At 43.9% G+C, this 23,045-nt stretch overlaps 2 protein-coding genes and 1 long non-coding RNA gene across 3 annotated transcripts in view; all 3 read right to left on the bottom strand.

The window, feature by feature from the left end:
• The window catches only part of fhit (fragile histidine triad diadenosine triphosphatase), a 186,759-nt gene extending 186,409 nt beyond the window's left edge, over window positions 1-350 (bottom strand). The window contains exon 1 of the mRNA XM_079748771.1: window positions 206-350. The gene's annotated coding sequence lies outside the window, so the exon portion shown is untranslated. The remainder of the gene's footprint in view (window positions 1-205) is intronic.
• Window positions 351-6,344: 5,994 nt separating this feature from the next.
• On the bottom strand, window positions 6,345-9,101 carry LOC307084379 (uncharacterized protein). Its single transcript, XM_079748740.1, has 9 exons — window positions 9,003-9,101; window positions 8,553-8,829; window positions 8,275-8,452; window positions 8,085-8,161; window positions 7,809-7,989; window positions 7,300-7,548; window positions 7,023-7,194; window positions 6,788-6,936; window positions 6,345-6,575 (listed from the first exon to the last, which is right to left on the bottom strand). Exons 1-9 carry the CDS (start codon window positions 9,005-9,007, stop codon window positions 6,427-6,429), a joined length of 1,437 nt encoding a protein of 478 aa, XP_079604866.1. The 5' UTR covers window positions 9,008-9,101; the 3' UTR covers window positions 6,345-6,426.
• A 35-nt stretch (window positions 9,102-9,136) lies between these two features.
• Window positions 9,137-10,872, bottom strand: LOC307084417. Its single transcript, XR_013812313.1, has 3 exons — window positions 9,981-10,872; window positions 9,418-9,541; window positions 9,137-9,252 (listed from the first exon to the last, which is right to left on the bottom strand). It is a non-coding gene; the product is annotated as an uncharacterized lncRNA (long non-coding RNA).
• Between the last annotated feature and the right edge of the window lie 12,173 nt (window positions 10,873-23,045).

Raw genomic sequence — 23,045 nt, forward strand, 5'->3', positions numbered from 1 at the left:
GCTTTACCGTCATTATAGTCCCTTCTTACACTTTGTGAAGAACAAATAAATACATTAATTCGTAAATATGTAAATTAAGTGACTGTTGGTTCCGTCATGTCGTGGTTATGAGATTGATGTTGTTGTTTTGTCCTTTAATAATGTGATATATCCTCATGGACATTTGCACCAGGGTAAAAATAAAGTGTGCCCCGAGTCTGCTTACCTGTGTGGGAGATGTTGTGCTCGGGGTCTCAGGTCAGAGGAGGAGGTTCAGCGCTGGCAGCAGGGTCTGAATGTCTCCGTTACAGGCTGACCTCAAGACCTGGAGCCGCTCGTCTACCACTGGAGCTCAGCTAAACTGTACAAGACCTCTCTGACACACACACACACACACACACACACACACACACACACACACACACACACACACACACACACACACATTGTTTGTTTGTTTCTCATCCTTCATCTCCACCTCAGGTCTCTTTAGTGGACGGGTCTTGCTGCAGACAGGAGTTTGAACGTTATAATTGTTATGTTAGCGAACAAGAAAAGAAAATAAGGTCTGAAACAAAGTGCTTCTAAAGCCCAGTTCAGACCAAAGATTCGCTACGCAACTGCTTGCGATTCACAACCCCTTGCGAGGTGACAGGCTGAGACGTTCTAAAAACTGGGCAGTTCACACTGCTGCACCGGACTGCGACGGTAGGTGGTTTCCTGAGCAACTGTGAACGCTCTGGCACAGCTGAGAGTCGCAACAGCATCAGCCTCACTTGCATCCTGCTAAAATGTAACCTAATTTAGGATTGCGATTAGTTGTATTATTATTTTGAGAGTAGGCTAGGGTTACTGTCGGTGTTTTTACACTGCCAAATTTGCCGTCTTATGCACACCGTTTTCGCAGCACGGTCCGCGCGTTTACGCTGCCCGAGGTAAATTGCCTGGTTGAGCTAGCACCCCAATTTCCCTCCCGGACCCTGCACAAATTTGCAGTTTATTTTGTTTCATCCTGATGTAAATGCGACGGCTCCGTGGTTCCGAGTGGTAAGCTAAATAAAGAATATGTTGGTTTTTTTGCACTAGTAAATAGTTAATCGCTTTGGAGTCTACACAGATGTGAACTCATTCTTGCATGCGGGTGTCTTCAATCAGAAAAAAATAAAAACATTTGGGAGTATGCAAATTATTCTAAAGAGGTCTAGACTACGTGAGCAGCCCCACCTTCTCCAGTGAACCAAGAAAGCCCGCGTCGTGACGAATGGGGGATTTTACCCCCTCGGTTTTACACAGGAAACATGAGATAAGACGTGAACTTGCCGGGCGTGCGAAGTCGGTTCGAACCAGCTTGGCAGGGTAAAAAGGCCTTATGTTTTGTCATTCTCCACTACTTCTGCATAGTAGTAATTAGCTGGAGCTTACATTTTGTTTAGATAACCCGCTAGTTGTATACATTGCATTTCCTGTTAGCTGAATATCTGTTTGATCTGTCTACGTTTACCATCAGTTCATCTACTACTTGGAGATGGATAACTTAATTATAAATAGGCTTGTTGTTATGTTAGTGAGAGTGACATGGTCGCAGTGTTTGCTCTTTCTTTGATAATGAAAATGAGAATACGGCAAGTTAGAAAGCTGAGAATATGGAGCCGTATTTGGGTACTTCAGTGGCAGAAACAGGGTGCCAGCGCCAATCTGTGTAGCGAGCCTTCTATGGGCAAAAACTGTTATCTTTATTGATCCCCTTCGTGAATTTGTGTGTAAAGGGGTGGGTGTAGACTATATTCTCATCTTTCTCCTTTGTAAAGCGCATTGTATTGCCTTTGGGCCGATATGAAGTTAACTGCGCCCATACCTTGATTCGTTCTGCGCGGCACTCCCAACAGCTAATTTCGTTCTAATGTTCGCCCAATCCACTCCATTAGTGGTCCTGCATTGAGTTTAAATCCAACGCTAATAAATAAATGGTCCAGTTTTAAGTTTCATCTAATATTTATACATTCCCTGGGCATGTTAAATAAGTGCATGCCCCGCCACTCGTAACACACTTGTAAAATGCAGTAGTCAAATGATAGAATGGGTTATTTCATACATCATCACAACCAAGATTTGGAATTAATCAAATTAATTACAGATAAATAATACTGAAATGGCTAATTTTTGGTTGAACACATTTGAATGATCCCCCAATGTTGACCTGAAGTTGGCGCTACTGATTGGTAGACTGTCGGTCTACTACAAGGTGTCGGAATGGGTTCATGTCGGAATGGCTGCATGTACCCATAACAACGGTCATAGCTAACGTGTACTGTGGATAGTATAGGACCGGGACTGAGTAAGGCTGTGACATACAAGTTGTTCTGTGCTGTGTCCTGATTTGCTGAAGAGAAATAGCTACATCGTTGCGTTCTAAAACTTAATACTTGACTGTTGCCTGGAGACCAATTTGCATATTTTTTGTCAAACCTTTTGCATTCTCTAAACATAAACATGTTGATACTAGATATTTTAATGGGGCTGCAGACACAAGGTGGTGGAAAGCACAAAGCATTTTCATCAATCATTATGAATCAACTAATAATAGAAATAACTGAACTCAATATACCACATCAGTCCAAACCACAGGGCTTGAGACAATGAGTTGGAAGATCTAACTTTTTTGCTGGCTGTATGATCAAATAATTGAATAACAATCATTCCACTGAGCACCCAAAGATAAATAGGAAATGTAGTGGCTTTAAAAGTAATATATTGTATTTTTGTTTGCTGCATTGGACCAAAATAGATGGATTTCGTTCCACACGGGTATTCCGTTATGTGTGATCCTCTGTAACCTCTAGGTAGGTCATATTTATGTTATAGTTATGATTTACTAACCATTTCACAAAAGGAAGGTTATGTTTCCCATACATTAAATGTATCTGCCTTTTGATTTTGTCAATGAAAAGGATTACTTTTGAGCAGGTCAGACACATTATGCAATTTATGTATAGAAATTGGGTTACAACTAAAAGGGTTTGCGGTTGGCAGCCAACTAACCGTCCCTATGCCTAGATAGCCTCTCCATCTGACGATATCTGGAAACAGAAACGGTTTGAATTGACTGCATTAGTAACATCATATTTGCTCGGTCCGAAAAGTACTGAGTAACTTGATTTAGTTGAAATGTTGTATGTAGATGGCAACGCCCGACAATGGAAGGGAAAAGGGTCTTGAATTGCCAGGTTAGAATGGAGACAGACACTCCGCTGTTGATGGACCACTTTGGGGCTCCTCACAGCAGCACACTAACAGCTGTAAGTGTGGGGCCGTGTGATGACGCAAACACAATAAGTGTGCATGTTGGACGAACTCAGAAAAACACAATGCGTCGGGGAAACAGACAAGGGCGCTGCATTATACATGAAGTGCAGACAATCAAATCAAGTGTGCGAGGTATTGCAGCCGCATGAATAAATTGTGCATAATTGATACCGCTCTCTTACATTATGCTGCCCCATTTGCAAACCTATATGAACGTATGACACCAGAGTTAGGCCGATTTGCAGAATACTGTATCAATGAACTGAAAATACCCACGACTTATGTTTTGTGTACAAAATAATTGATGGGGCTTATTGAAGCGACGAAACATGACAAAAAGTTGACAGTTGACAAGGATGAAGAGGTCTTCACCAATGAGAGAAAATACAATGTTTAGTTATTGATGTACTCTAGTGTTGTAGTGTTTTTAAAGAGCCAATAACAGGACTCTACAAGCACCACACAGGCCTTGAACCTCGGATAAAACGAATTGTCCGACTGGCAGAGCACGTGTTCCTCCCAGCTCTGGGCTGGTGCGTTTCCAAGGTCACTGTCTGTTCCTCCATATGTGACTCACTTCATCTCTCTGGATTTACTACATATACAGATGGTCCTAATAAAAGCACAATATCCATACCAGGATAGCTAACAACAAGAATGAAGTCCATAAATTTGAGGGTTTTTTTTTCCTTTTTTTAAATCTGAATCAGATCCAACTATGTTTATGCCCAGTTAAATGAACGAACAGAATTTGTTGATCAACCATTAGAGCCGCTGTGACTTCTTCTTCTAACTTCACATGATCTCACTGTGCAGACCAGAGGGCGATACACGATGCCCATGAACTATTTCTAAAGGTACAAATAGGAAATCTACATAGAGGGGTAGGATTTAAAATTATATGACAGTTCACACCACAGTAACCTAATAAAGACTATATCAGGTTGCTTTCTTAACTCAACTAGCGTTGCTCAAATCTTGCTTGGCTCATGATCCTGCAAAAGCATGCAACTGAATGGAAGCATGAAAACACTATGATGGCACCAACAGCAACACTAGAACTCATATCTCAACATATATGTACATACATTAACATAACACCCCAAGGCTACAGCCATAAATGAAGCAAAACAGTCGGGCATGAAGACATAACAACATATTAGACCACTGTAGCCACCTATGAAGCTGTCAGGAGCTGATTGGCTACTAAACAGAAAGTGTTTTTAACCTTAACCTTTAACCTCAACCTGGCAGTATGGATGGCTCGCCTTGTGAATAACTAAACATAATGAGCTTAACTAAACCTTAATGACCTGAACTAACAGCTGATCATAGTGAATAACCCAACCATTAATCACTTAACTAAACCTTAATGACCTGAACCAGCACAGCAGATCATAGTGAATAACCTAAACCTTAATGACCTGATCTAAACCCTAATGACCCTAGCTAAACCTTAATCACTTAACCAACACAGGATAATAATATATTTAATTTGTAGAGCACTTTACATTCAGAAATCTCAAAGTGCTACAGAGTTTAAAAGAGAAAAAAAATAAAATAAAAGGGGTTGTTAAAACATCTAATACATAAACAGTCAAAGGGAAATTAGGGCTTCTTTAAAAAGATAAGTCTTAAATTCATAGTGAATAACTAAACCTAAAGGACCTGAACTAAACCTTAAAGGTAAGATTTTATAAAAAAAAAATCCAAAAAGGTTAACAGTGTATGAGTTCCAGAAAAGTTGTTTTTGAAGCAGTTTGCAGGAAATATTTTTTAGAAAAAATCTCGCCTACCTCTATTCCCGTTTCAGTCCCTTTTAGAGTGCCGTTTCAGGTGTCTGTAGCTTTAAATGCAAATGACTTGCTGCCCATTGGATACACCCTGCACATAAACTGTTACCATGGTTAGGGAGAGTGTACTATCGTAGTGTGTGAAACTAGCAGACATGGCAGCTTCTGTAGTTCAACCATACATGTCCGAACCTGAATCGGATCCTGAAGGAGAATCTGAGAATTCTGCAGGAAGCTTCTGAACGGTACGGCAAAAGAAATCTAAGTTTTTATGGAACTTTTCAATGTCATTGTCTGAGTTTCCCGTAAAAGTCAGACGTTATTGCTAGCTGCAGATAGATTTAAACTTTATTGATCCCCAGGGGAAATCAAAGTCCCAGTAGCTTGAAGACAACGGGTGAGAAGCACAGATGGATAAGACGCTAAGGTGCTCTGGGAAAATGTTTGTCACGGTGGTAGTGCAAATAAATAATAAATAAGTAGCTACTAGCTATCTCTAGAAGCTAGGCAACTAAAGGTAAGCCTATTTAAATTTAGCCTATATTTTGCTTCTTGTTCACAAAACGTAAAGTTATGTCTTGCAAGTTTGCAGGTTCCAAATTGTCAACCAGATGTGTTCATGTAAACTTGAGAAGGCCAAGCGCTACTGGCCATTCACCTCAGCACACATTCAAATCTTAGACGTGGGAGCCATTATTGCTTTCAAGTACTGGTATGCCAGGTTTCTTATTCTTTTAGCATTATACATTCATGAATACGTTTCTATTTGTTTGTATAGGTGCACATGTGGGAATTGTGCAATGCAGTCAGAGCCTTAGAACTTATGCTGTCAGGAGGTGCCACAGCTAACATTAGCAGCTATCTTATCCTACACTTAAGTGCATTCTGATAACATGCCACTGCAGATACTCACCTTAAGTTATGCATAATAGGTTACAAGACGGCTGCAGCAGCTGGATGAAAGGCCTCCGTGTATGATAGACCATCCGTGTTTAGAACCGGTTTGCCTAAATGTGTTGTCGCTGCAAAACGCATGCAACATTTACAGGACTACGGTCGTTTACAGCAACGGGGGATAGAGCAGTGAGTTTTATCTGTAATAACCTACTTCACTGTTCATACACCATAATAAACTAAATATAGTCGGTCAATGCCACAAATTCAGATTGATTCAGTTGAAACATTTTACAGATACAATAAACATTTATTGATCGCAGTCATGAATATTTGTAAATACAAATATTCATAGATAACATTTGTAAATACAGTATAGTGAAGGATTCAATTGATCCAATTAGAACAATGTGGACACAGATTGTAGAACCTGTTTCCAGAACAATTTTATCAGTCGTTACAGGAATTTAGCCTCCTCCTTGTCTCGATGCTCATATTCTGAAGACAGGTCCGGCGGGATGTTCATCTTCAGAATCTCAGCTCTGTACGATGATGGGTCAACAAAGACGTTCTCCATGATCATGTCCATCAAATCATCAACATACCCTGTGCAATGCACACACACACAAAAAAAGTGAATCACTAGTATAATTTAATATGAATAATTTAAACTGTTCATACATTAACATCTTGCACTTCGATTGGGTAGTTTCTCAGGTATTTGTGTTTTGTTTATTTATTTTGTTTAAAGTTCAGAGTTGCAGTACTTTGTCTCATGCACAATATAAATCTTAAAAATAAAATAAATTCACACTTACGGAATGTCGCCTCAGTCTTCACTGGTTTGGCTCTGCACTCTCCCTTCCTAGTTTTTGGAAAGCTCTGTCTGGAAATAGGATCCCATGATGATGTGGTGGCTTGTCCTCTATCAGCATTCTCGTTGTAATGCAGTGCAGCCAGGTAGTGTCTAGAACAGTAAAAAGAAAATCAAACATGAAAATAATTGCAAGAAATGGGCAAATGTTCTCAACAAGTAATCGCAGCTTAATCTACCTGCACAGAATTCCTAGATATGGATAGACCACGTTTTTAGGAGCGAACTGCAGGATCAGAGCGTGGAATGCATCCAAAGAGGACGTCTGGTGGTGGGGACTGAGCTTTGCAATGTCCCTTAGGACTGTCTTTTTGGTCAGCGCCTTCTTCAGCTTGTAGAATGCAGGAGTTGCTGAAAGACAAAAAATATTATACATTATATAATAACATCTTACTTATTGGTAATGATTGTACTTGTAGCAAATCAATATAACCCAACCAGTTGAATGAGACAAACCTGCTGAGAGCCATTTACTCTTATCCCTTGTGCTGCGAATTGCATGTAGACATTTTGGGAAGAGGGGGTCATCATGAGTATGAATATCCTGAACATGGTTCAGGAGGGAGGTCCATTTTGCCACTCTTTCCGGCCCGGTTTTTGAAGATTCCGCAGTCCAATGGATGTGGTTTCTGATGGCTCGCATCCACTTCTTTACTTTTTGGCAGTCCTTTGTTTTGCTAATTTTATGTAGTTGCTTTGAAATTCCTACAAATCAGAATAAATATTTAACCCAAGTGAACCCAAATGAATATGTGATCATAAAGCTTTATGTGTAGACTCGTCAAGTATAGACCTACAAGGTAGTTTCAATCCCACACATTTTTACAAACTACAAGATACAACCCTATCAATATGCACCAAAATATGCACGGAATGCTTCAAGCATCTTGTTCTGCAGTTCTAAAGGCAAAAGGGGGTCCAACCTGGTATAAGTATGTTTCTAATGTTTTGTTGAGTGAATGTACCTTTCTCCATGTGCCAGACGTCATAGAATTGAGTGATGTTGTTCTCCCTCAGAAATCTTTGAATTTGTGGATGACGGTCGGTGACGATGCAGTCAAGGGTTACCCCACGTGCACTGAACAATGCCAGGCTCCTCTTCAGGCCTTCCTGCTCCATATGGGAGCTTCCTCCAACCTCATTACTCTGTCAAATCATCATAAATAGGGGTCCATATTTAAAATGTCAATTGGCAAAATTTATTAAAAGAAACAGAACACGGTAAACTTTAATTCACTCACCTGAACCAACTGGAGATCGACAACAGTGTTGGTGTTGAGGGCAATCATGGTGTAGATCCCAAAGTGTGCACAGTGCCCTGTGAAAACATTGTCACAATCTTGTATTGAAGTCTGGTATGTGTTTATGTCTTCCTATTCATTTAAAATCAAACATATCCTACTCATAGGATTTATATAGCAAAATATATACCTTGAGAATCAGCCCTCATGTCACCACCAAGTATTACTTTACTTTCTTCGCTGAGCTGCTGCAGCATCACTTCCTGGGAATTTTTCCATTTGTGGACAATAGCTGGCTCTATAAACATTCTAGCATGCCGACGAAAGGTGTCAGAGAGAAAAATCTGCAGATGCATTGCCTTGAACACCTAATGGAAAACAAAAACGACAACAAGATTTTATAATATAAAACATTATATGCCCTGTTCAACAATGGAGTAAATTATTCTTTACTAATTCTTCATTTACCCTTTGAAGTTTGAAGAAAGAGGCTCCACTGATGTACACTGCTGCAGAAAGCTGTAAATTCCCAGCTGGTGTGTTATCCAGAAGAGGCTGGCTTTTCCAAATTCGGGAATACTCGCAATACTCACACAGCTGTTCCACTGATATGAATGTCCCAAGCCTTTGGGTTTTAACAGCACATACACACTTGCACACAGCACACACATCGAACAGCTCCATGAGACAGGTCTCGTACACTATGTACTTCCTTATCTCATGTTTGGAAGTGGATTCAGCATCTCTGGGGGGTGGGGGGATATAGATGAATCAGCAACTCCTTCAAATAGATTCAACAATAAACAGAACACTTTCATGAAAGCATTATAAAGCAGGACTGCAGAAATACACACCATCCGTTTCAGCAAACAAAATGAAAACTGATTAGATACATTTAAGGATTTTTTAGTAACTCACGACATGGCTGTTGACTCTGTCAAAGCGGTAACCGAGTCTTCAGAGTCATAGGTTGCTTCCAGCCCTTGAGAAGCCAGTATTGAGCAGCCCTCGAGAGAATCCTCCTCCTCCTCCTCCTCCTCCTCCTCCTGCTCCAGGCGAGGTCTCTTAGATGGCGGCTTTATAGATCTCGAGCTTTGTAAAGGCAGTGGGTGTGTGAAGGGATCAGTTGATGTGCCAAAGTTGTTGCAGGACACAGTAGCCTGGACAGCTGTAACAAAAGTATATTTTTATGATGACGGGGCATTCTTAGGAGTAAAACATGACAGCGCTGTGACAGTACAAATTCAAGCACTAAAGGCGGCAACAGCTCACGGCTACACTTGATCAAAAGCAAAATTGCAATCTAGAACTTGCAATCTAGAACACTACAAACCTGCGCTTCTGTAATGTGAATGAAGAGTCTTCAAAGAGAGCTGTGTACCAACACTGCGTCTCTGTGGGGGCTCAGTCTGGCAGCCTATATCCCTTGTAGCAGGTAACTGTACTGATGCAATGGCCTATGTATAAGAAAGAAGTGACAACAACCTTATCTTACATGTATAGCAATGCCACAGCTACACACAGTGTTACAAAGGATCACTTATAAATAAACTCAGAGATGAAACTCATTACACAGAATGGTTGGCTTGGAGTGTAAATTGTGCTCGGATTCAGCAGTCTCGCCCATACACTAAATTTGCACTGGGCTATGCTACATATTCATGTTTAGAAATGTTCAAATGCATTAATTTCACAAGTTCTCGATTCTTAAACCCTGCGGAGAGTGAAGCGGGTGGTTGAGTTTGCAAGGGAAACCATGTTGACTGCAAACTAACTAGTACTTAGCGGTTAGCAGTTAGCCTTACATCGTTCTCAATGGCAAAACTCACGCCACAACACGCAGAAGTTCACGCTAATCTACAAAATAAACACACAGTTAGTTATTTGTATACTTACATGTACCTCGTCTGCAGGTACTCCACGCAAAGTTGGAAGTGCCCCCTCGTTAAGAAAAAGTTTCCCAGCTAATTCTGCCGTGTATTGACCGAGGTTGGAGAAACAGTCAGTCTTGAAGTGGCGAGCACAGACCAACAGATTTTTGCCAACTGTGGCTGGGACTTTGCCCTCAAAAATGAAATCAATCCACGCCGCTCTTCTGTCCTCGGCGTTTGGGACGCGATGGAGTGATTTGTGGTCATCTTTACAGCCAACAACAGAACACCTCGCGTGGCGCCTCGACATGATGAATTCTAAACTTCCAATCACGAAAGGACGTATCTTATTTATGCGCGGATGGTGAGGTGGGTGGTAATATTCAAATGTGCCTTATTCCTACGTCAGAAGAGTCGACGAAATTGACTCGCTCATCTGAAAACTGCAACTGGGGTACTTTCAGAAATGCATTTCTCACCCCAAGAAAAACAAGTAGGGCCTTATTTCATCGTTTGTATGCTTGTGGCAGCACTAGAGACCCAAAACAACACCTAACCCAAATCACAGTAAACGTGTTTTTTGCTTAATATGTCCCCTCCCTTTAATCACTTAACCAACACAGCTTGATCATAGTGAAGAAAAAACCTAAACTAACCCTTAATCACTTAACCAACATAGGGAGATCATTGGTCGGGCAGAAATCGCGGATCTCAAAATAAGGTCCCGTCGGACAATTAAGTACGATTTTAAAACGAGTTGAATACCAGTAATTTCAACAAAGCTAAGGTTACTTTTCCATATGCCACTTTTATTTCTAATGTCTAATGAATCGTTTGCTGTGGAAGTATGACAGTAAGAGTAACATTGGATAATAAACTGAATGAAAACAGCGCAGCCAGTGCTGTCAGAACGACCACACTCGACACTCACCTTCCGTGTTCGCCGATCCACTGGGGGGACTTGTGGGAAATGTGGTTTAAAATATCGCGACTACTTTTTATTCCGTCTTTGAAAGACTACAAATACCACAACGAAATGATCTGGGGACGCTACGGTGCTACGTTCAAGTAGAAATGGAATAAACAGTTGCCTAGTCTCTCCACATAGGAAGTGTGAATTCACATTGATGAAATACCATATATCTAAGTAAGTTATTTCTCACTACAGCGCTTGTTGAGGTGAAATCGTAAATGTGACATCTACATGTAACTATAATGTCTAAACCAGTACCGTAGAGCATTTAATGTGGTTATGGTCCATTAAATGACTATTTTACTTGTGTCTTAGAACTCCTCAGCTCCCTTTAATTGTCACCTTCCATACTATAAAGCAGGGGTCGGCAACCCTAGGCACGCGTGCCACCACTGGCACGGGGCAGCATAATCATTGGAACACTTAAAAAAAAAAAAAAAGTTATTTTTATTTTTTCTTTTATTATTATTATTTAAAAAAAATCACAGCACAATGCGGCAGCATAATCATCATTACCGATTATTTTTGCACTTTATTCTGTTTTGGGCATTTCCTCCCAGTGCAAATATGTTTAAATTAGTTACAGAAGCCAGTGAAATGGGATCAATTAATAGTTTTTAAACCTATGTTGTGAGTAATAGAGAAGAAAATATTTAAAATATTGTTCCAAGTGGCCTTTATGCATCGCCTTCACGTGGTTTTGCAAAGCTGTACATGTCTTAAAGATATTGATGTGGATGGTTCCAACATTCTAAAATATTCTTGTTTTTTACATTTCTCACAGTGCAAATATGTTTTTGAATGAGTTTCTGAAAATGGTGTTTTAAGATGGGACATATGTAATTATAATTTGTAAGCCCATGTTGCAAATATAACAACAAAAAAAACATTTAAAATGTTGATACATGATTGTGGACTATATGGAAATAGTACAATTCCAGGTCTTCAATGTTTTTGGTCGCTGTGTCATAATTCAGCTTAATTTTTAATATATTGTTGCTTAAGGCTTAAAGGGTAATTCCGGTGTAAAATGGATTTTGGATATGTTTTGTATGATAATGAGTTGAAACGTTCGTTTTGGAGCACAAAAATTGTATATAGACGCTTTCTTCAGTTGGCTGTTTTTAGCCGATTCTATCAAAACGCTATAAACTTGGAACGATGGGGGCATTTGTTATGGTAAAAACATAATCGCTATTTTAAACCACTTAAAAGTACCAAAGGTACTACCAAAGAAGTGTCGGGCTACGTTTAGCCTTTTAACTGGTTTAAAATAGCGATTAAGTTTTTACCATAACAAATGCCCCCATCGTTCCAAGTTTATAGCGTTTTGATAGAATCGGCTAAAAACAGCCAACTGAAGAAAGCGTCTATATACAATTTTTGTGCTCCAAAGCGAACGTTTCAACTCATTATCATACAAAACATATCCAAAATCCATTTTACACCGGAATTTCCCTTTAAGGTTCATTAATGAGAAAATGTAAAACTGGCACTGCAAGTTGAAAAAGTTGCTGACCCCTGCCATAGAGTGTTTCAGGTGAACTGTCTTCAGATTAATAACTGAACTGCCGCCACTCTTCCCCGACCAGGTTGTCTGTGTATGTCTCTCCACAATATTTGTTCTTCAAGCAGGAGAGCGGCACATATACCCCGCCACAATGGAATATTCAGAGCATATTGGAATCTGGGAAATAGACAGAGGCACCAGATGCGCCAGACACGCAGTTCATCGTGAGGATTATGAGGTCAGTTACGCTGGCTGTCAACATAGTTACTCAAATCCCAGGTTCCAACATATTTACCGGCCTGAAAAGGAGTGGCCGCCTGAACAAGAGGGATTTGCGACAAAGACACCCCCCACCTATGTGCTCGTCTCACCAGCACCAAGGTTCAGAGGCTTTCTGCTCAGAAGGAGGTAGCCCAGTTAGCGCCATTCCTACCTTTTCAGAGAGCGAGTGCATATGGAAGGTTATAGAGAACAATTCATGAAACGCTCAATAAGTGGAGTATAACCCAAAAGGCTTGAGGAGGAACTTATGGCAATCCGGATGGAGATTTGAGGCTACTCCAATCACAGCAAGCCATGCAGGCCACCCTTGTAGAGCTGTGTGAGCTCGACCAGGGTTAATCCATCCATGGTCAAACAATCCGTGTGCCACTTCTAGGTCACATACTTGCCTCCAGCTACTCCATAGCTACCCAGCATAGAGCCGGTAGAGGACCAAGGACACTGAGGTAGACGAGTGGCCAACGCCCCTAACTGGCCACCAGCTCCTCCATAGCTACCCAGCATAGAGCCGGTAGAGGACCAAAGGACACTGAGGTAGACGAGTGGCCAACGCCCCTAACTGGCCACCAGCTCCTCCATAGCTACCCAGCATAGAGCCGGTAGAGGACCAAAGGACACTGAGGTAGACGAGTGGCCAACGCCCCTAACTGGCCACCAGCTCCTCCATAGCTACCCAGCATAGAGCCGGTAGAGGACCAAAGGACACTGAGGTAGACGAGTGGCCAACGCCCCTAACTGGCCTCCAGCTCCTCCACCAACTCCCAGTCAGATGCATTTGGCCCTTGGCCCGCTGCCAAGGGCCAACGATTCAAAACTTGTCAATTTGACTTGATCAGTTGAAATGAAAAGAAGACAAGTTGATTGCTGACTCATACCCAAACAACACAGACAAAAATCCTGAGCCAGTGTAGTGTAGTCTCAAAGTTGTCCAAAGGGACAGCTGACGGAATGGATTCAAACCAATAAGAGGTGCTGGCACTGTGCTAGACCGCATCAAGCGGCCCAGTGCAACTAAGAGCTACTCTGCTGCCGTTCTCAAGGGAAGCACCTACAAGTCCTCCATGAGGTATGAAAAACTACTGTAGCCAGTTTAATGAATGCTTAATAAGTACCACCGCAGAAGTACTCTTCCTAGACAGACCAGTGGAGGGAAGCCTTCTTCTGCTGAAAGTCAGGTGGGTGACTTTCCACCATGGTGACTAGACCCTGAACAATAACTTCATAACTACGGATCAGAGAAGACTACGCTTCTTCCAGCAGCCATGAAGAAACTTTTGACATCCAGACACTATGGGTCTTCAGTATCATTTTGTATCCCACCCATTGTATGCTGTGTCCTCCATGCTCCAGGTTAGTACATTATATAACTCTTTATACATCTGATTCCCCTTGAGCCTGACGTCACTGGACTCCTTTGTGGTGGGCTTAATATCCTGTCTGTGAAGAGGGGCTTTGAGATAACCCTATTATCAAAGATGAGATATATGGCTATGAAATGCATGGAGAGGAGAAAATATCCAGTGGCCAGTTGAACAAGCTTTCCGTTATCTCAAATACGTCTAGTTATAGTAAGTATTAAATAAACCTGGATGTACACATTACTAAATCAAAATGGGTTCCACCACACAACGTAGCACTTATTAGTTACTCAATATTCACACCATCCCCTAAGCATGTATTGAAGCTGCCAGTTGCCAGAAAACCAAAGTGCCGAAGGAGAAAATAATAACAGCACAGCCTGTTTTTAACAGCGCAATGCTATCTTGTTATATTGTGATTATAATTCCAGCCTAAGCCGCTCTGTATTAATACATAATACACTTATGACAGTGCCATCAACCTGCTATCTGGTACTTCTCCAGCCCAGAGCTTGTTCCATCTTCCTTAGGAAGAAGGGTGGAGTTCTGCTTTCCTGTAATGATTTTCAAGGTCTGAATGACAGTCAAGAACCAGTATCTACAACACCTCCAGAACACCACCATGTTCAAGAAGCCTGCTCTCCGCAATGCAAACCATCTTGTCTGGATCAGAGAGGGGAATGAGTGGAGGACAGCAGTCTATACCCCCCATGGCCATTGAATCTTGTCATGCCATTTAGTCCCACCAATGCCCCTACCATACTTCAAGTCATCATCAACAATGTCCTCTGAGACATGCTAAACCTATGTTTTTTATTTTATTTGTATCACGTCCTCCAGCACCTCCTGGAGAATCGATTCGATGTGAGGGTATAGAAGTGTGTATTTTACCAGTCCATTGTGTCGTTCCTTGGCTACATATTACATAGCCACTACATCAAATGTCAACTTTCGATAGATCCTGCTAAGGTAAAATAATTTATAATTTGCTTAGTTTCCCTGCCCAAGCTCCCAATCACTAAGAATGCTGCCAAGCTGTGTGTCTAGCATGTCGTTCATCTCCATGGGTCCCGGTCAATATCTCTGGGTATTGGAAGGCTTTCTGCTCCCTGACTCCCAGCCTTTCCTCCGGAAACCACCCTACAATTTCTCACAGCAGGCAACCCGACCATATGTAACTTAACTTGGGTTGAAGGAGCACGCAATTCTTTACCATGCCCTGACACTGGCCTGTCTCCTTTTCAGTATGCTCTAGGATACCAGCCACCATTATTCAAAGAGAGGGCTGTCCCCCTTTCATCTACGCATGAGTTTGTACGCCATCGTCATTAGACCTCGAGAATATCTCACTCCACTTTGCTCCGTTCTATCTCCAAGTCTCAACGACAGATAGATCACAACCAGGTTCCAGCCCCCTGTTCCCTTTTGGTTTAGAATCCCAGAAATTAGCACCCTGATTCCCCTTGTTAAAATCATTAATCACTCTGCTCTCTGCCTCAAGTTGTGGCGCATGCCTCCTACTCTCCTGGTCTCCTGAGTCAAACCAGTTGCTACCAGCCTCATCTCACAATCCTTAGTTACCAGCTCGACCCCACTCTATTGACGGGTCTCTGGTGTTCAAAGTTGTGCCGTAAACACTTTCTGTCAAGGTTTAAATGTCGTAGTCATCGTTGATCTTTGACGCTACTTGCTCAGATGACTGCACCTTCGGTGAAGGTTACAGTTTTGAGGCTGAAGCAGGGTGTGATGGGCCTGGGCAAGCAGAAGGCCCTGGTCATTTACCAGTTCAAGCTCAGCCACAGCAGCTATTTGGTCTGGCTGGATGTCCACCTCATCCGTTGTCTCCTTCTATTGCGTTCACATTCCTATGCCTATGCATTCCATGTACTTCTCCATGTCTCATCTGTCTTTCCATTGTCTTTCTTTCCCTTTACCCCCTTGGTGTAATCTTGCTTTGTATCGTAATTGTATCAGGGAACAAAAGGCGTTACTGGGTAATGTAACAAGAGGAAGATGAGGAAGACCAGGAAAGGGGCGATCTGGAGAGTCGTAGAGGCTGGAACTTGCCATCTTTCTACATTGGGGCCATCCTTCTCCTTTGGATTGTCGGTCCAAGGCTTCACAAAAGGTCAAGTGGTCCAATCCTGAATGTGGGCCAGATGCTGGTATGCTTCCTTCACAGTCTCTTTTCATTCCCGCCACGGTTGCTTTGGTGTTAGGGGTTAAGGTGGAACCGATGGAATGATGGATCCATCACAACAATGCCCCTGATGCTGCATTGTTCACCCAGAAGAGTCTGGATTCATTGGAAACATCAAGTTTCCTACTCAGTTTGGCTTTGTTTTTGGGGTCCCAGTCTCATCAGCTACTAGGTAGATCACGACGTATGAGGGCGCTGGAGGGCGCCTTCGTGCACTTGTGCCATGTATAATTTTGTTTCAGCACATAACCAGCATCAATCTGAGCTGCCATCACTATGTCGAGGGGAGTAGTCGTTTTGGGAGGTGTGGTTTGGCCAGCTCTATCTAGAGAGCCAGCAGGAAGTGTCAACTTCCTGCTGGAAGTGTCAACTTCCTGCTGGCTCTCTGCGAGGGCTTCTCAAACGCCTCTAAGTGGATCCAAATTAGGATAGAGTGAATCTCCCCTATGGTCTGTCTGAGCTCATTTCCTGTTAGGTAACATAAAATGCCAGCTCTTTTCCACACTACCTCTTTTCTATTTGGATGCAGACTTTTATGGGTTTAGGGCATCAAGGTGTGGGATATGGGCTTCTACATTAGTCCATACCAATTGAGTTCTTCATACTTTGTGCGGGTTTGGTGAGATTATTGTCTATATAACTTTCCTACGAGGATGAATCTCAGGGAACATGTCCAGATGATTTTAAGGGCGTTGGTCAGTTTATCCTGTAGCTTTGGCAGTAATCAATGAAGGTTATGCCAAGCTGTGAGGCACTAGGGAGAAGCTCAGGCGCTCTGGCAGAAAGCTTTCTGCCAAGAATGCTTTAGGAAGTCAGCTGACGTGGTATAAAGGACAATAAATACATCTGGAGAGGAGTTAGTGGAGTAGAATGGGTCAAACAGTGGCTGTGGTCTGATAGCCTTTGTGTGAGCGTAAGCAACCATTATAAATAATATTAAAAATAAATTTCATTTGAAGGCGCCTTTCTCGGCACTCAAGGTCAAGGACACTGTATAAAGATACACAATAGTCATTAAAAATAAACAATGAGATGAATAAAAAGGCAATTTTAAACATGTGTTTTACGTTGTGATTTGAAATTGGGAATTATCAATGTCACCACTATGTAGTTTCCCTTTTTAGACTCGTAGCCTGTATTACTTTTTATATTTCAATTCCAACCGTGGTAATAAAGTTTCATTTTCTTACCTTGCTGTCCACGTTTTCACAGACTGCGTGAAATAACATGGAAAGAACGTACAGGGCCAAGAATCAAAGATCCCTTTACTAGTCCATCTGGAGGACATGGATATGGACATAGAGACGCAGTAAATAGGACGTAGTTATTTTGTCCTGTCCTAACCTCTTCTCCTTGACCTCGATGGAAAAGGTCATGAGGTCAAGGAAAGAGACTGTACCTCCGCTAGGCTACGTCACTATGAGACTGTACCTCCACTAGGCTACGTCACCATGAGACTGCACCTCCACTAGGCTACGTCACTATGGGACTGTACCTCCACTAGGCTACGTCACTATGAGACTGTACCTCCACTAGGCTACGTCACTATGAGACTGTACCTCCACTAGGCTACGTCACTATGAGACTGCACCTCCACTAGGCTACGTCACCATGAGACTGCACCTCCACTAGGCTACGTCACTATGAGACTGTACCTCCACTAGGCTACGTCACTATAAGACTGCACCTCCACTAGGCTACGTCACTATGAGCCTGTACCTCCACTAGGCTACGTCACTATGAGACTGTACCTCCGATAAGCTACGTCACTATGAGACTGTACCTCCGATAAGCTACGTCACTATGAGACTGTACCTCCACTAGGCTACGTCACTATGAGACTGCACCTCCGCTAGGCTACGTCACTATGAGACTGTACCTCCACTAGGCTACGTCACTATGAGACTGCACCTCCACTAGTCTACGTCACTATGAGACTGCACCTCCACTAGGCTACGTCACTATGAGACTGCACCTCCGCTAGGCTACGTCACTATGAGACTGCACCTCCACTAGGCTACGTCACTATGAGACTGCACCTCCACTAGGCTACGTCACTATGAGCCTGTACCTCCACAAGGCTACGTCACTATGAGACTGTACCTCGACTAGGCTACGTCACTATGAGACTGTACCTCCACTAGGCTACGTCACTATGAGACTGTACCTCCACTAGGCTACGTCACTATGAGACTGCACCTCCACTAGGCTACGTCACTATGAGACTGTACCTCCACTAGGCTACGTCACTATGAGACTGCACCTCCACTAGGCTACGTCACTATGAGACTGTACCTCCACTAGGCTACGTCACTATGAGACTGTACCTCCACTAGGCTACGTCACTATGAGACTGCACCTCCACTAGGCTACGTCACTATGAGACTGTACCTCCGATAAGCTACGTCACTATGAGACTGCACCTCCACTAGGCTACGTCACTATGAGACTGCACCTCGACTAGGCTACGTCACTATGAGCCTGCACCTCCACTAGGCTACGTCACTATGAGACTGCACCTCCACTAGGCTACGTCACTATGAGACTGCACCTCCACTAGGCTACGTCACTATGAGACTGCACCTCCACTAGGCTACGTCACTATGAGACTGTACCTCCGATAAGCTACGTCACTATGAGACTGTACCTCCGATAAGCTACGTCACTATGAGACTGTACCTCCACTAGGCTACGTCACTATGAGACTGCACCTCCGCTAGGCTACGTCACTATGAGACTGTACCTCCACTAGGCTACGTCACTATGAGACTGCACCTCCGCTAGGCTACGTCACCATGAGACTGTACCTCCGCTAGGCTACGTCACCATGAGACTGCACCTCCACTAGGCTACGTCACTATGAGACTGTACCTCCGATAAGCTACGTCACTATGAGACTGTACCTCCACTAGGCTACGTCACTATGAGACTGCACCTCCGCTAGGCTACGTCACTATGAAACTGTACCTCCACTAGGCTACGTCACTATGAGACTGCACCTCCACTAGGCTACGTCACTATGAGACTGCACCTCCACTAGGCTACGTCACTATGAGCCTGTACCTCCGCTAGGCTACCTCACCATGAGACTGCACCTCCGCTAGGCTACGTCACCATGAGACTGTACCTCCGCTAGGCTACGTCACTATGAGACTGTACCTCCGCTAGGCTACGTCACTATGAGACTGTACCTCCGCTAGGCTACGTCACCATGAGACTTTACCTCCGCTAGGCTACGTCACTATGAGACTGCACCTCCACTAGGCTACGTCACTATGAGACTGCACCTCCACTAGGCTACGTCACTATGAGCCTGTACCTCCGCTAGGCTACGTAACCATGAGACTGCACCTCCGCTAGGCTACGTCACCATGAGACTGTACCTCCGCTAGGCTACGTCACTATGAGACTGTACCTCCGCTAGGCTACGTCACTATGAGACTGTACCTCCGCTAGGCTACGTCACCATGAGACTTTACCTCCGCTAGGCTACGTCACTATGAGACTGCACCTCCACTAGGCTACGTCACTATAAGACTGCACCTCCGCTAGGCTACGTCACCATGAGACTGCACCTCCGCTAGGCTACGTCACCATGAGACTGTACCTCCGCTAGGCTACGTCACTATGAGACTGCACCTCCACTAAGCTACGTCACTATGAGACTGCACCTCCACTAGGCTACGTCCCTATGAGACTGCACCTCCACTAGGCTACGTCACTATGAGACTGCACCTCCACTAGGCTACGTCACTATGAGACTGTACCTCGACTAGGTTACGTCACTATGAGCCTGTACCTCGACTAGGCTACGTCACTATGAGACTGCACCTCGACTAGGCTACGTCACTATGAGACTGCACCTCGACTAGGCTACGTCACTATGACACTGTACCTCCACTAGGCTACGTCACTATGAGACTGTACCTCGACTAGGCTACGTCACTATAAGACTTTACCTCCGCTAGGCTACGTCACTATGAGACTGTACCTCCACTAGGTTACGTCACTATGAGACTGCACCTCGACTAGGCTACGTCACTATGACACTGTACCTCCACTAGGCTACGTCACTATGAGACTGTACCTCCACTAGGCTACGTCACTATGAGACTGCTCCTCCACTAGGCTACGTCACTATGAGACTGTACCTCCGATAAGCTACGTCACTATGAGACTGCACCTCCACTAGGCTACGTCACTATGGGACTATACCTCCACTAGGCTACGTCACTATGAGCCTGTACCTCCACTAGGCTACGTCACTATGAGACTGCACCTCCACTAGGCTACGTCACTATGAGACTGTACCTCGACTAGGCTACGTCACTATGAGACTGTACCTCGACTAGGCTACGTCACTATGAGACTGTACCTCCACTAGGCTACGTCACCATGAGACTGCACCTCCACTAGGCTACGTCACTATGAGACTGCACCTCCACTAGGCTACGTCACTATGAGACTGTACCTCGACTAGGCTACGTCACTATGAGACTGTACCTCGACTAGGCTACGTCACTATGAGACTGTACCTCCACTAGGCTACGTCACTATGAGACTGCACCTCCACTAGGCTACGTCACTATGAGCCTGTACCTCCACTAGGCTACGTCACTATGAGACTGTACCTCCACTAGGCTACGTCACTATGAGACTGCACCTCCACTAGGCTACGTCACTATGAGACTGTACCTCCGATAAGCTACGTCACTATGAGACTGTACCTCCGATAAGCTACGTCACTATGAGACTGTACCTCCACTAGGCTACGTCACTATGAGACTGCACCTCCGCTAGGCTACGTCACTATGAGACTGCACCTCCACTAGGCTACGTCACTATGAGCCTGTACCTCCGCTAGGCTACGTCACCATGAGACTGCACCTCCGCTAGGCTACGTCACCATGAGACTGTACCTCCGCTAGGCTACGTCACTATGAGACTGTACCTCCGCTAGGCTACGTCACTATGAGACTGTACCTCCGCTAGGCTACGTCACTATGAGCCTGCACCTCCACTAGGCTACGTCACTATGAGACTGTACCTCCGCTAGGCTACGTCACTATGAGCCTGCACCTCCGCTAGGCTACGTCACTATGAGACTGTACCTCCGCTAGGCTACGTCAATATGAGCCTGCACCTCCACTAGGCTACGTCACTATGAGACTTTACCTCCGCTAGGCTACGTCACTATGAGACTGCACCTCCACTAGGCTACGTCACTATGAGCCTGTACCTCCACTAGGCTACGTCACCATGAGACTGTACCTCCGCTAGGCTACGTCACTATAAGACTGCACCTCCACTAGGCTACGTCACTATGAGACTGCACCTCCACTAGGCTACGTCACTATGAGCCTGTACCTCCACAAGGCTACGTCACTATGAGACTGTACCTCGACTAGGCTACGTCACTATGAGACTGCACCTCGACTAGGCTACGTCACTATGAGCCTGTACCTCCACTAGGCTACGTCACTATGAGCCTGTACCTCCGCTAGGCTACGTCACTATGAGACTGCACCTCCGCTAGGCTACGTCACCATGAGACTGCACCTCCGCTAGGCTACGTCACCATGAGACTGCACCTCCGCTAGGCTACGTCACCATGAGACTGCACCTCCACTAAGCTACGTCACTATAAGACTGTACCTCCACTAGGCTACGTCACTATGAGACTGTACCTCGACTAGGCTACGTCACCATGAGACTGTACCTCCACTAGGCTACGTCACTATGAGACTGTACCTCCACTAGGCTACGTCACTATGAGACTGTACCTCCACTAGGCTACGTCACTATGAGACTGTACCTCCACTAGGCTACGTCACTATGAGACTGTACCTCGACTAGGCTACGTCACTATGAGACTGCACCTCCACTAGGCTACGTCACTATGAGACTGTACCTCCACAAGGCTACGTCACTATGAGACTGCACCTCCACTAGGCTACGTCACTATGAGACTGCACCTCGACTAGGCTACGTCACTATGAGACTGTACCTCGACTAGGCTACGTCACTATGAGACTATACCTCCACTAGGCTACGTCACTATGAGACTGTACCTCCACAAGGCTACGTCACTATGAGACTGTACCTCCACTAGGCTACGTCACTATGAGACTGCACCTCGACTAGGCTACGTCACTATGAGACTGTACCTCGACTAGGCTACGTCACTATGAGACTATACCTCCACTAGGCTACGTCACCATGAGACTGCACCTCCACTAGTCTATGGAGTAACGTGGCGGAGGATGTCATGGACGGGGGTCTTCTTTGGTGGAGCTCCAACCTTCAGATGCTGGACTACTAAAAGCACATCTTATATACTAACCCTTTGCGTTCTAACCATGCTATTTCACGCCGGCTGTATAAAGTGGACAACATGGTGAACAATTATACTTTATTACTACCGCTGGGTTCGAAATTAAAAAAGGAATATAGGCTACCAGTCCCAATGATGATGATTGTATGAAATTAATTTTCAAATAAATATAATAATAAAACAATATGTATTACATTATGTATGGTTGTCAAGAGAAATCACATCTTAATGTGTATTGATATATCTAGCGGGAGTGTAAGGTAAGAAATTCTAGAAAATTAAAATTATCTTAGTTTTCTACCATTTCTTTAATTCATGCTGGTTTCAGTAATCCCATGGTAACTAAATACCTAAGTAATCCTAATTACTTTATGACTCATGTAATTGTTATGTTTTTCAGAAAGGACAGGAGGAGGCCGACATGTCACTAATA

The sequence above is a fragment of the Pollachius pollachius genome, assembly GCF_949987615.1.
Source record: "Pollachius pollachius genome assembly, chromosome: 12".
NCBI classification, from domain to species: Eukaryota; Metazoa; Chordata; class Actinopteri; order Gadiformes; family Gadidae; genus Pollachius; species Pollachius pollachius.